This window comes from Tauraco erythrolophus, chromosome 2 (genome assembly GCF_009769465.1).
Source record: "Tauraco erythrolophus isolate bTauEry1 chromosome 2, bTauEry1.pri, whole genome shotgun sequence".
NCBI classification, from domain to species: Eukaryota; Metazoa; Chordata; class Aves; order Musophagiformes; family Musophagidae; genus Tauraco; species Tauraco erythrolophus.
Window position 1 is genome coordinate 74,523,307 of NC_141466.1, and position 12,738 is coordinate 74,536,044.

Sequence of the window (12,738 nt, forward strand, 5' to 3'; positions counted from 1 at the left end):
TGTGATTCGCAAAAACCGCTGTTAGCCGGCAGAGCACATACTGGGCAGCCTTGTTGCACGCACTGGCCACGCGTGCGGCAACGCCGTGTCAGTACCTTTGTCATAGACTCTGTTGAGGGTGAAAAGAGATGGCTCAGAGCGGAGCTGAGGGAGGCTGCAGAGCACACTGTGTGGATAAACAGGGGACGCCCTGAAGGTGCTGTGCCTGCCTCTCTTCTCTGTGATGACCCTGCTGATTGTTACCCTCCTGCTCAGCGGAATCTTGGGCATAGTCGAAATAGTAAGGCTCCCAGAAAGGGAAACAATATGCTAGTAACTGCTTCTGCAAGGCTGTACCAAAACAAAACACTAGTAACTGCTTCTGTAGGGCTATAGTAGAGCTTAGGGTATTCCTTCGCATATAAGGGGAGATCTATGTACTATAGGAACTTTAGGAATGTATTTACCTCATACCACCATGATCCTAAGTCATAGACACACCCGGAATAGGCAAAGCACGCACGCTTATGATAGCTAGTGCAATTCCAGAGCAGAATTTGGGAAACCAGCTAAAATCATTGCAGCTTCAATATTTGCACCAGGAGTTGAAGTGGCACAGACGTTAACTACACTGAATAAGTTGGGTCACTTGGGCTAACAAAACCAACGTCTCGCAATTCTGTTTATCTATGCAAAGTGCCTCTGACCCATTTCGCACGTGCCTTATTGGTGTGCCAATACTTTTGGCCAAATAATAGCACTAACATTACAGAGTTTCAAAGATTCGTCAATACCTGTGCCCTCTCATACCAACAACCCAGTGACATGAGACGGATCTGCAGTGGGTGGGATTGGCCTTTTGATGTAGGATCGGAAGTCCAAGCTGCCTTGATTAGATCACTCAATGTGACCATCCCTGCAGGACTGCAGGAACTTGATCTTTTAGGTAGCTTGTTACCAGGGACATGGAAAAATGTTTCTGGTTTATGGAACCAGTCTATGAGTCACAGCGCGAAATGTAAAATCATTCGCCCTCCTATGCAACTTGTAAACGGCTCCGGAGTGGTTTGGTTCCAAACGCTGAAGCAAGCCTATCAGGCAAAATTAGGACGCAGTTTTTTCTTTCAAGGTAAACCGCGTTTCAATGTGTCCGGCACATCGATGTGGGGAAATGTAAAAACTGGAGCGCTCATTGGGAAAGTATTTACACACGATACGCTCCTGCCCCCCGGAATTTTTCTGATCTGTGAAGATCGTGCCTGGACCGGAATTCCACAAGGACCTATCGGTGGTCCTGGCTATTTGGGTCGCCTAACTCTCTTTGCCCCTAGCATTCATGATTTTCAAGCTGAACGAACAACCCGAACAAGTCGGGGTAAGAGGAGCCTAAAAGAATTTGACGGCACTTGTAATGACAACGTGCAGCTGCTGAATCCAGCTGAAATAGCAGCACTATCTGTCTTCCTTCTAGGAGCCTCTGACGGCATTGCTAATAGTCAGTTGGCTAAGCTTGCTTGTTGGGCATTGAAACAATTTAATCTTACCTCTGATATTCTCACCTCTCTATTGCTTGATGTAGATGATATCCAGCATGCTGTATTGCAAAATTGCACTGCTATTGATTTTTTACTGTTAGCTCAAGGCCATGATTGTACTGACTTTGAAGGCATGTGCTGTATGGACCTACCTGACCACTCTCAAAGCATTCATAAGCAACTTGCAAACCTTCAAAGTAACATGCATCATATCACGACACGAGATGACCGGTTCTCAAACTGGTTTGGTAGTTGGAACGTACCAGGTTGGATAAAAGGATTAATCATACAAGGCATAACGATATTAGTTGCATTGCTGTTTATGATTCTCTTAGCAGGGTGTGTCCTGAAGTGTGCCTCTCGGGTTCTCCTTAAAGCAATGCCAGAGCTATGGATTGTCCAAAAACAAAAAGGGGGAAGTGTGGAGGAATTCCTTTCCGAGACTGGCCATAATATTCTCTCGGGTATGGACAATCCCTGTTTGGGCCCCAGAGCACAAGGTTACCAGCTAGATTACTTTTGTCCTTCAAGTTATCTCAATGGCCTTAAAAGGAAATGTAGACTGATAGCCTGCCAAGATGCACGCCTCCTGGATGCCTCTCCGATGACCGCAATGAGGAGACTGAAGGGATGAGCTTGTTACCTGTGTTCTGCTAGCGCTGCCCTATCACTATAGCCCACGAGAGTGTGTTTATGCTAAGCAAGCCAATTGTAGTATGTAGTCGTGTCACGCCACATTCCGCTATATAACCTGTGTGTTGGTTGTAATAAACGGAGCATGATTTTTTAACCATATTGGTGTATGTTCATGACTCTGGGCCGTCCACAGTAGGGCACTGCAACACCGAGGCATATGCCTTTTATTGCCTTTCTCATCTTTGGTGAAAGTGTTGGGAAACAGTAGTTTCAAAGCTTTGGAACACAGACTGTAAATTGGCTTAACCCAATCAAATAACAACATTGTTCTCAGGTGTAGGGATAACTTCAGGATTTGTACTCACCACAGTATTATTGTAAACTCACCAAATAGCGTGAACAACAAATACATACTGAAAGAAATTATTATTCGTTTTGTGTTTGCATTAAAAGGATGCACACATCAACAAACAAAAGCCGAGAATGGATATCAAATAAAAATTAAACTAAGACTGCGTGAATGTTTTTAAATTATACTTATGCAATGTTTTCAGAATGATGAATTAAACCTGGACTTTAAACCTTACATTAAGACTTTTGAAATTGCAAACCGCTATGTTTTATAGCAGAGAAAGGAAGAAAAAGAAATGAGTATATCAATTTACAGCTCTCACACACAATGTTGTCATGGACAGTAGTTTGTTCTTAGAATGTAATTTTGTCTTCATACAAGAATCTCATCAATTTTCATCAATAAACTAAGTAATTCTGTGTCTTTTTTGTCTTTTTCAAATGGGAAAGCAGAGGCTCCCAGTATCTTAGTCACTGACACAGAAAAAATTTAAAACAATGTCCATGTTGACTGCATAATGAGGAAAATCTGACTGGCAGTTTTCTGCTGTGACAGTGACTGTGTGTATTCACTAGTACTGCTTATAACCTCTAATGTTAAAACAGTGAACACTAAATTAATTTGTGTGATGAAAATAATCATGTAAAACTTAAGACTGAGTCATAAAAATAGTCATTAACAGCAAGGAACATGAAAAGCTATGTGCTTAAGGATTTAGGAATGAAATTGAGGGGGAGGAGTGGGCCAGCTATTACAGAGTAAGTCTGAAATTTTACATTCTCCTTCCTGTTCTCAGATGTATTTCTCTGCAGAGACAAATTCAGTAGTTACATAGATTTTTTTCCTGTTTATGCATGTGGATAAGTTTTCACATGTTTTTTCAGTGTTTTTTGACACATTATTTGAAAATTAATGTAGCAAAATTTCCAATGATTGCATTGGCATTCATTATGATGCAGACACTGTTGTTTGTGTAGTACCATTTATTCACTAGAGAAGTTATGTACAGGGTGTGAGGAAAAGATTTCTGTGGCAAAGATGCAAATGAGAAATGAAATGTATTGGAATAGAAGAGTGAAACTTAGCAAATATAAGTTGGTTCCATATCTAATATTTGCATTTTATGAAATTTATTTTACTGTGTCAGAGGAAGAATGCCTAGAGATTGTAGGTCTATTATAATTCTCTGATTTTGAGGCTTTTCAGTCAAATAATTTTCATATGTACTGATGTTCAGTTCTTTAAATAATTAAGAATATTTCCTAAGCACTACAGCAAATTAAATGTTTGTAAGAGCAACAAGTTTAAGCAAAGCATTTTCTCAACAGTTCCTATTTGTGATCAATTCTAAACACAGTTATTTATATAAATATTTAATATAGGAAAAATCTGGTTCATTAACCTTTAAGAGTCATTACCAGCTAATTCACATTCCTCCTACAGAGCACATGATTTTACTTGTACTGAGTGTGCCTCCCTCTTTGTGACAGGACTGTTCTTAAATGTCATTGTCACTATAAACTATTCTACTGTTGTTGCATATACTGCAATAAATGAGTGTAATAAATAGAATATAAGAAACGCAGTATGCGGGAGACCATTGGTATTATTTTGCTATTTTGCTTTCTTGAAGAAGCTTACAAAAAACCAAAATCAAATACTAAGGCATATGAAGTCTTAGAATTAAGACTTCTACAACTGGCAAGTTGTAGAATTAATGTCCGATTGTTCATTGAAGTATATTCTGAGTTCCCCAAATAATTTTGTTCAAGACATTCATAAAAAACATCTTTAATATTATAGAATTTTGAGAAGTTACTTCATATATTTTTTAAATGGTCTTTTTTCCTGGTTTAAAAATGACTTAATTGAATTCTTTGGACAGGCTTTCCAGCTTTCAAAATACAGTGTATTAGAATCATTACCGTTGATTGCATTGCTAGAGCTATATATTTGCTGCAAAAAGCCAAAGTCAACATTTTCAAGATGAAAAATTTTTAAGTTAGTTTCCTTCCCCTGCTTCTACTGATTTACAGTTAGCATCTTGGCAGTGCATTAAGGCAAGTAAGTGAATAGGTGTTAAGTCCTGTTGAGTCTCTAGAATAAAAATTATTCAATAGATTTTAATAGCTTTAAAAAAAAACCCTTTCTTTTATGGAGGCTAATAAGTAAGTAGCATACAGCTTCACTTTCTCGTTTAATTTCATTCTATGTTATATAGGCAGCCAAGGAGAAGGTATTTATCCATTCCAACAGATGTCGTGTTAATCTCAGTAGAGGATCTGCCTGGAAAAACAGTCAAGTAGCTTATCCATTTTATTCTATTGTCCATATACAATAAATAAGGATGTATGAACTGCTCAGTATCACCTAGTGTATATATATCTTCCTGAATTGTATCAGTATGGAGAATAAGATTGGTATCTACAGAATCCTTATGTAAAAGAGGAATCTATTCTGTATTTGCCACTAAAAATATAACTAATTCCATACTTCTGAGAGAGACTGGAGTCATAATAACAGGGTAAATTCTATGGCCAGAGTAGTAAAAAAAAAAAGTGATTCATGAAACACAATGAAGAGTCTTACCTGTTAACATTTTAAAAGTAGTGAGGAACATTATATTATAAAGAGTAATATGCAAAAAGGTTTTTGGCAGTCTGTATAATTAATTTTCCATATTAAAGGAGTCTTATACAGGAGATCTTGTGACACAACTGTGGTACCTGCTTTCTGTTCCTGTTTTATTAGTGTTAAGATACATTGTGTGTGCTGTTAAACACTGGCAGTGTTTGTAATTATACAGTCTTCCAGCAAGAAAAAGTACATTTCAGCCTGCTGATGTATGGACAATTGCTGTGATTCTCATACTTCAGAGCAGTAGGTCTGAAGTACCCATTTGACTTATTCTTAGTTGCTTCTCATCTTATTCAATCAACACTGTCTTGTACTTCCCCTAGCTTTCCACAAACCAGTATTTGATTCATGTCAAAAGGAAAGTACTGTTAGTTTACCTGAATGATGTCTTCAGGGATACTTTTACTGCCTTACCTTAGTCCCATGCCTCAGTTAGGGTGCAAATCTCGGTTTTGTAACTACTGCCAGTGAGGAGCGACCAGTGAAGGGTGGTTCAGAGCAAGAGATTGACATGGGCGATCGGAGGTTTTATCTACAGTGTGAAGCTATGTGCTGTGGGAACTAGAGGTGCTTCCCAGACTTGGTTTGCATATGAATGCCAGATGACTTCTGACTTCATTTTGGGATGAGGCAAATTCTGGCCTGTACCGTGATTTGAAAGTAAGGATACCAAATCGCTCAAGGTGGAAGGCAGCTGTGTTGCGCTCAAACAGGTCGTCTGATAGGCATGTTATGGGCACCAGGGCTGTGAGGCACTGTAAATCTCACGCTTCAATCTGAATGTGTCCTAAATTGCCCTCTATGAGAACCTGTCTGTCTTCATTACTGTAGAGTGAGCTTCAAGAGACAAACCTCACTAGTGGGGCGTTTAGGTAGGTGGTAAGATTTTTTAGGCCTTCACCTCTTGTCGGATTAGGATGTCAACTGCTGTAATCCTCTTGTCTTTATTACTGAATTATTTCAGCACAAAATTCTTCAGTGCTATATCATATGGTATAACTGATAAAACCAAAGCTGCTCTGAACTTCAAACAGGAAATGATAACATAGAAGATGAGGAAAATGAATTGCTTTTATGTCAACTACCTGTGGTACAAGGCTGGGACAAATTAATCTCCAGTGACCTGTTTGCTCCATTGATTTCTTTGGTGTTATATTAAGTAAGAACATGATCTGTTAGCTATTGCAGTGCTAGGAAATAAAAAAGAACTATGGTTAAATATACCCTTATAATGAGTTGTAATATTGCTTTATTTTATATACATGAGAAAATAGACTCTATTATTGTGACTATTAGAGCACATCAAATCTCAGATGAAGTCTGCTTTCAGCAGAGGAGTTCTTTTTCCACTTTATGCCAAAGTGATGTCTCATTGAAGTGTTAGTTTATCCAAGCTGAACAATGAAGACAGTGTTTTAATTTTGGGAACTAGAAACCTTTATTTTCTCCTGATTTGTTATTGCATTTTTACCTTTGAAGAGCAGTGTTTCATTTGTTAGGTTCATTTTTTTCAAATCTATGTTGCTACAGAACAGAAGTAATAGATCAAGTTGTTATTCATTCATCTTTTTTCAGAAGTACCCAAAAAGTAAATTATTAAACCTAAACTAATTTCAAGAGTTTTGTAGTCTGAATGTCCTTACAGTGAATCAGCAGGTATAAATATTAGTATTATGTGAAAGCTGACAAGCTCATGGAAGCTAGAGGGCATTTATTTAATTTATTTCAGCTGGACCAAGTTTATAAACTTTTTGTTTCTAAGAGATATTTTGTGATCATTAAGGTACTGACCAGCTGAGAGCCACAGATCCACAAATTGAGATGTATTTAAGAAGAGTTTAATCATGTGATTCCTAAAACTCTGTTTACAGACTTTTCAGTATTATCATTGTTGTGTTTGCAAACGTAAAGACATATGTTAAGCAGTTTGTCTTAAGTAGAAGCTGACACAGTGCTAACAACGCTGGAAGCCTGCAAGGCCTGGAGGAGAGGAGAGAAAATACACCAACTTAGTGTAACAACTGTCAGCTGTGAGAAAGTAGCAGTGTTGCTCAACCAGCTACTCCACTTTAGGGATTTTTCCTTCATACAGTTCCTTGTATTACTCAGAATGAGAGAGTGAAATTTCTGTGACATACTTAACACTAGGCAAAGTATGCTGATAGATTGGAATGTGACTGTAATAGCACATCCATAAATTGTGTGTAGTTTATGGACTCGTAGGCAGTTGTTGGTGTGTTTCTGTGCTTGTTTTAGAGAGGAGGAGGTTAAACATTATAAAACATAAAGAAGGGGATAACCCCTCTTTGTGCTTCTGTACAAAAGGAAGGGAGGTAGGATATAATGCTGGTGAGCCTTTATGATATCTGATCTTCTCCGTTTACAGCGCAATCCTCCCATGCTGGTGAATGATCTGTTTGAAGATATCAAAGATGGGGTAATGCTAATTGCCCTTTTGGAGGTTCTTTCAGGGCAGAAACTGGTAAGAACTTCCTTCCTTCTGAATACATAAGATAGTTGCATAACTTCTCTAGGGTATAGTTTTCTAATATGTTTCTATATTTGAATACTGTAAAACACCCTGACTGCTGCATAGGAAAATAATGTTTATTCAGAGAGTGAGCAATCTAGTTACAAAACAACAACAAAAAATTATTACAGACTGACATTCTTGATTTTATTCATTTTCTACTAATTCTGCCATAGTAGTTCACAAAAATTGCGTATTTGTATTAGTCTTTGCAGTCCACCTGTATGTTACTACTATAACACAAACAAGGTCTAAACTGCAAGCTATTTCTACACATCTTGAAGAAGTAATGACAGTCTTTTCTTGTTAAGTTTATGGCTTTCTTTCCAAAAAACAAGATCTGAGCCCCTCAAATTTCATGGGGTCTTATATCGATTTACCTTGACAGCTTCTCTGCTGCTGTAAAGAACCTGAAGTGATGCCAAATGGCTTTTTCACAGCCAAGTTGCGTGCAGAGGCCACGGTGTGTACATGGCAAGTGGGCTATCTCTTGGGAGTCAGGCTATTTTTGTGCATGTGATGTGGGAGAAAAATGAAAGGGTTTTAGGCCAAGGGCTCTCACTTTTTCCAAACCAGCTCGCAGATCGAGTGGCAGCATTGGAAAGAGTAGAGCAACAATCCCTCATTCGGCTTGCTCTTGAGTTCAGACGTTACCAATTCCCTCACATGCAGGCATTTTGCAAGTACCACATTTTTGCCTCTTTTTTGTATTTCTCCTCTGTTTTGATTGCAGGTGATACCCAAAACTAGATAGTAATTCAGACTGCAAGAGTTTTTTTACTGTAAGATGGGAAAAAAGTTATACTCAAGTGTGTCTCTGCTCTGTTGAAATATACCCATGTCTGTTTCTGTTTGTCTAAGGCAGAAAGTCTCCCTCTTGTGGCAAAACAGAAGTAAAACAAAAAAGAATTTTAGTGACGACACCTGTTACAATGAAATTCACTGGATTGTATCATACCTATATTAATTAGTGAAAGATGAGAGGTATTACAAAACCAGAATAATGTCTGGTTAATTTAAAGATGATGTATACCAGAACATGATATTCTGTAGTAACTGCAAGAGGAATTTCAGAATCTATAGCAGGCCTTTGTTAAATCTATTTGTAACTTCATGAAAAGGATTTTAAATTATAGGAGTTGTATATTTGCATTACAATATAAGATTCAATGGCGAATTTAATTCCACTGTCAAGTATTAGAAGCCTAGGATATGTTCTTGGTTTAATTCAAGAATTTCTGTCTTTTTTCAGCCTACATATCTGAAGTTCAGCAAAACTCATTTGTTGTAGTTGGGTTTTTTAATCACCAATAAGGTGTTAGAGAGAAGGATAAAAATCCTCTAGGTAAAATGTCTTCATTGAAGACTGATTTTTAAAAGTAAGAACGACCTTGACTTCTCCTTTGCAGGCAAAAATGTTTTACTAAGAGAATGTTGCCTTCTCTCAAATACATATATGTGTGTGTGTTTATAAAAATCGTAGTAGTTTATTTTGTATAACAAAAACAGTTCTCTGATTTGATTAAGTTTATAGACCAAAGCTGATAGCTTGCATCCTGAGGTTAAGACATATATAACTTTTTTATAATAGAAGTATCACATTTATGTCCCCTATATCTATCAGTCCTCCCTGATCATATATGCAAAGATACAATTTAACTGTTCCAAGGAACATTTTTACCTGTGAATCAGACTACGGTATGTACATAGGCATTTATAATAACCTGGAACTTCATTTTTTTCAGCAGATTGGCATAAATCTAATTGGAGTTTACACTGTTCTTTCTCTTTAAGCCTTGTGAGCAGGGACGTCAGCTGAAGAGAATTCACTGGGTCGCCAACATTGGCACAGCACTTAAATTTCTAGAAGGAAGACGGGTAGGTTTGGTAGCACTTAATCCTGTTTTTTCTTCTTTTTTTTTTTTTTCCTTCCCTTCCTTAAATGCATGATTTGTATCCACTTACCTGTTCTCCAAAATTTGACCGATGTTTGCAGTCTTCAGTTTCTACACAGTGCCTAAAAGCTGCTGAAAAGTAAAAATGAGAAGATCCAACACTAATATGTAGTAACATATATAGTAAAACTTTTCTTTTTTTCTTTATTTTTTTTTAATTGGAATCACCTTGGATGATCTCCTTCTTTTTTTGTTTTGGGTTTTTAATGTGCTCTTCAGCTTCTCATGTTCCCTACTTTCCTATTGCTGTTCTCAGCAAAGAACAATGATCTTCAGTTCAGTAGAGACATTCATTTATAATTAAAAGAATAGATTTATGGACTTCACTAGGTTGTGCATGCAAAACACTACTCCCTGAAAGTATAGACATGAAAATTTAGAACAGTATGACACCTTAGTAGCTTGGCAGGACTTCAGACTAATTTCTGGATTGGTTCTGGTAAAGTCAGTGCTGTGGCCATTTTAGACATGAAACAAAATATTTCAGTGATTTAACAAAAGACAGAAAACCTAAAAGCTCAGAGTGATCTAGGTATGAATATCAAATAAAAGCGATCTAATTCTACCTTTTTTGCTGACTTCTTTCTCCATATTGTAATGACTTGTATCTGTTTTTTAAAATCAGATTGCAGATATTTTGTTCTTCTGATTTCTGCTTTTTAGTTCAATATTTCTCAATGCAGATGCAACACCTGATGAATTTTGTGTCTCCACAATGCTGTATATCAGGAGTTCTTGGATTTTGGCATTCTTTCCCTCTCTTTAACCCTATGACATCCTGACCTAATTATATTTCTGTTATGTGGGAAACAATCTTAGCAGATGCCTGTAGAAAGAAATCTATAAAAGAACTTTTTAAATTGAAAAATGTACAACCAAATCAAAGTGAAATTCAGCTTTAGCTCCTGATTTCACTGTTTTATGTAGTACAGTTTGTTAATACAAACCATATCATAGGCAGCTTGAAAGTGGAGGCTTAGGTACAAAGAGAGCTGCTTTGTGGTGAGATCTGTATAACCTGAGACAAGACTGGGCTGGAGAGCGAAAACCCCATGCTTCCCTAGTTTACATGTCACAGTGTAGTGGATGACTCAAACTTTGGATGGCCCAGCTGAGATCCCAGAAATAATACAGCAGTGCAGCTAGATAACTGACCCTGCTGAAGATCGAGATAGATACCAGAAATGGAGCACTGAGATTTTGCTTCTCATATCTTAAGTATTTTTGTCTGGACTTGTCTCGGTTATTTTTGTGTCTACTTTATATCAATATGCCTGATTTTCTTCTAGAGGGAGTAGGAAATATGCAGTGCGTCAGGTAGATTGGTGTGCATTAGCAAGTGATTTCTAGGTTGAATCCAGACTAAAGGATGCATCTATCCAGTCTGTCACCCTTTTCTTTGCAAAGAAGGTGGGGATGCTCTTCAGACAGCAAATGCCACTTCAGCAGCGGAGAGCAGTCCCTAGTCTGTGCTCAAAGGTGAACGAACAGAGGCGCGTGGCTGTGCGCAGTGCTTTGGGAAGTGCCGACAGGGTCTCCTTCCTCCATGGGTTCTCCCAGAAGTAAAGTTTATTACACATTTAATCAACTTCTGATTCTCACTGTCCAAACAGACTTCTGCAAATACTCTTGTTATACTGCAAAATGCAGCTGACAATAAACAGATACCATTCTGGACTAAACTGTTGTGGGGTTTTTTTGTGGTTCTGAAAAGTTTATCTTGCAGTTTTAGATGCATTTTAATGGAGTATAAGACAAAGGTAACACAGTAACTAGACTAGATAGGCTATACTTCTGTGAACAGAAGCCTAACCAGAAGGCTGAGCTCTGTAAATCTTTTAATCTCTAATACATATAAGAAAAACCTCGCTTTCTAGAAAAAGAAAACCTTTTGTTGGAATTGGTCCAGCTGAGAGAATGAGACTCTTGGTGTATTTTTCTTTAGGTAGGTAATAGAAAATTTTCCTTATTGACTGGTAGAGAAGAAAGTAATGTCAATTTTCCCAGAGTTTTGTCAGATTTCTTGGTGGAGAGAATTGGAAATACAACCTGTAGGGATTTCTCCTCTGCCTTTTCCCAAGCAGCCTGTGGAGTTTTAATTCTGAAGAGAGCTTCACAGCCCTGAACAAGATTTTTTTGTTCGCTCTTGACATTACCTAGTGGATTTCCAGCTGCTGATTCAGATAACTGCAGCCTGTTGTCTGTTTTGAGGAGACAAATGAGGTTCTCCTGGTTTTCTTTAACCTATTCTCCAAGCTTTTTACATAACCTTTGTCCATGAACAAGCTTGCATTACAGGAACAATTTATCAGCCCTTCGTATTTATATCGTGACTGATGGCAAGGAAGTTTTGCTGAGGAAATAAGTGTTAACGTATCTGCTAATTTTCCAATGTTACCTCTTTTATTCAATTTCCTTGAGCATTATCTACCTATTAATTTCTTTGTGATACACTCTTTATCCCTTTGTTTACTACCTTTTATTTTATGAGATTATTCTAGAGTAATACTTTATTCAGACTATAGATTAGCATTTGGAATTTAAGAGTCATGGAATCTGTTCCTGTTTCTGTTGAAAAACTTCATGTGACCTTGGACAACTCATTTTTTCCAACTGTTGTCTTATTTTAAAAGAACTATAGTCAGGTTTGTCTTGCAAGGGAGCCTTAATCAGTGGTGGTAATATCCTTTACAATAAAAGTCTCTCTGTTGTAGAACTGTGGCATTCTTTTTTCCCTTATCTTTCTTTTATGCTTTCCTCCCCCCTTTTCTTCCCTTGTTTATTCTTAAAGTCACCTTGCTCTTTCCGTTTGAAATCTATTAGAACTAGAGCAAGAAACCACTGCATAATTTAAAATCTGTTGTGGAGTATTTAATTTACTTTCCATATTAGTTCTGTTGTAAAATGTGCCAAAAATGTGCTTTCTTTGCATTATAAAATTAAATTAATGCATTTACCTAATAATAATTTAAGACTTATTTTATATCATCTTTTTCTGTTTGCTTTTCATGCCAGTCCATATATCGAGGATCTCCGGTTTGTACAATGATTCTATGTAATTTTTATTGTTCTTTCTGCTTGGAATTACATATTTTTCTACAAATAATAGCATGC

At 37.3% G+C, this 12,738-nt stretch overlaps 1 protein-coding gene across 1 annotated transcript in view; it reads left to right on the forward strand.

Annotated features, from left to right (window-relative positions):
- Nucleotides 1-1,140: 1,140 nt before the first annotated feature.
- The window catches only part of SYNE1 (spectrin repeat containing nuclear envelope protein 1), a 199,047-nt gene continuing 187,449 nt past the window's right edge, over nucleotides 1,141-12,738 (forward strand). The window contains exons 1-3 of the mRNA XM_086625933.1: nucleotides 1,141-1,878; nucleotides 7,526-7,621; nucleotides 9,464-9,547. Coding sequence (XP_086482059.1) covers nucleotides 1,141-1,878; nucleotides 7,526-7,621; nucleotides 9,464-9,547 — 918 coding nt within the window. The remainder of the gene's footprint in view (nucleotides 1,879-7,525; nucleotides 7,622-9,463; nucleotides 9,548-12,738) is intronic.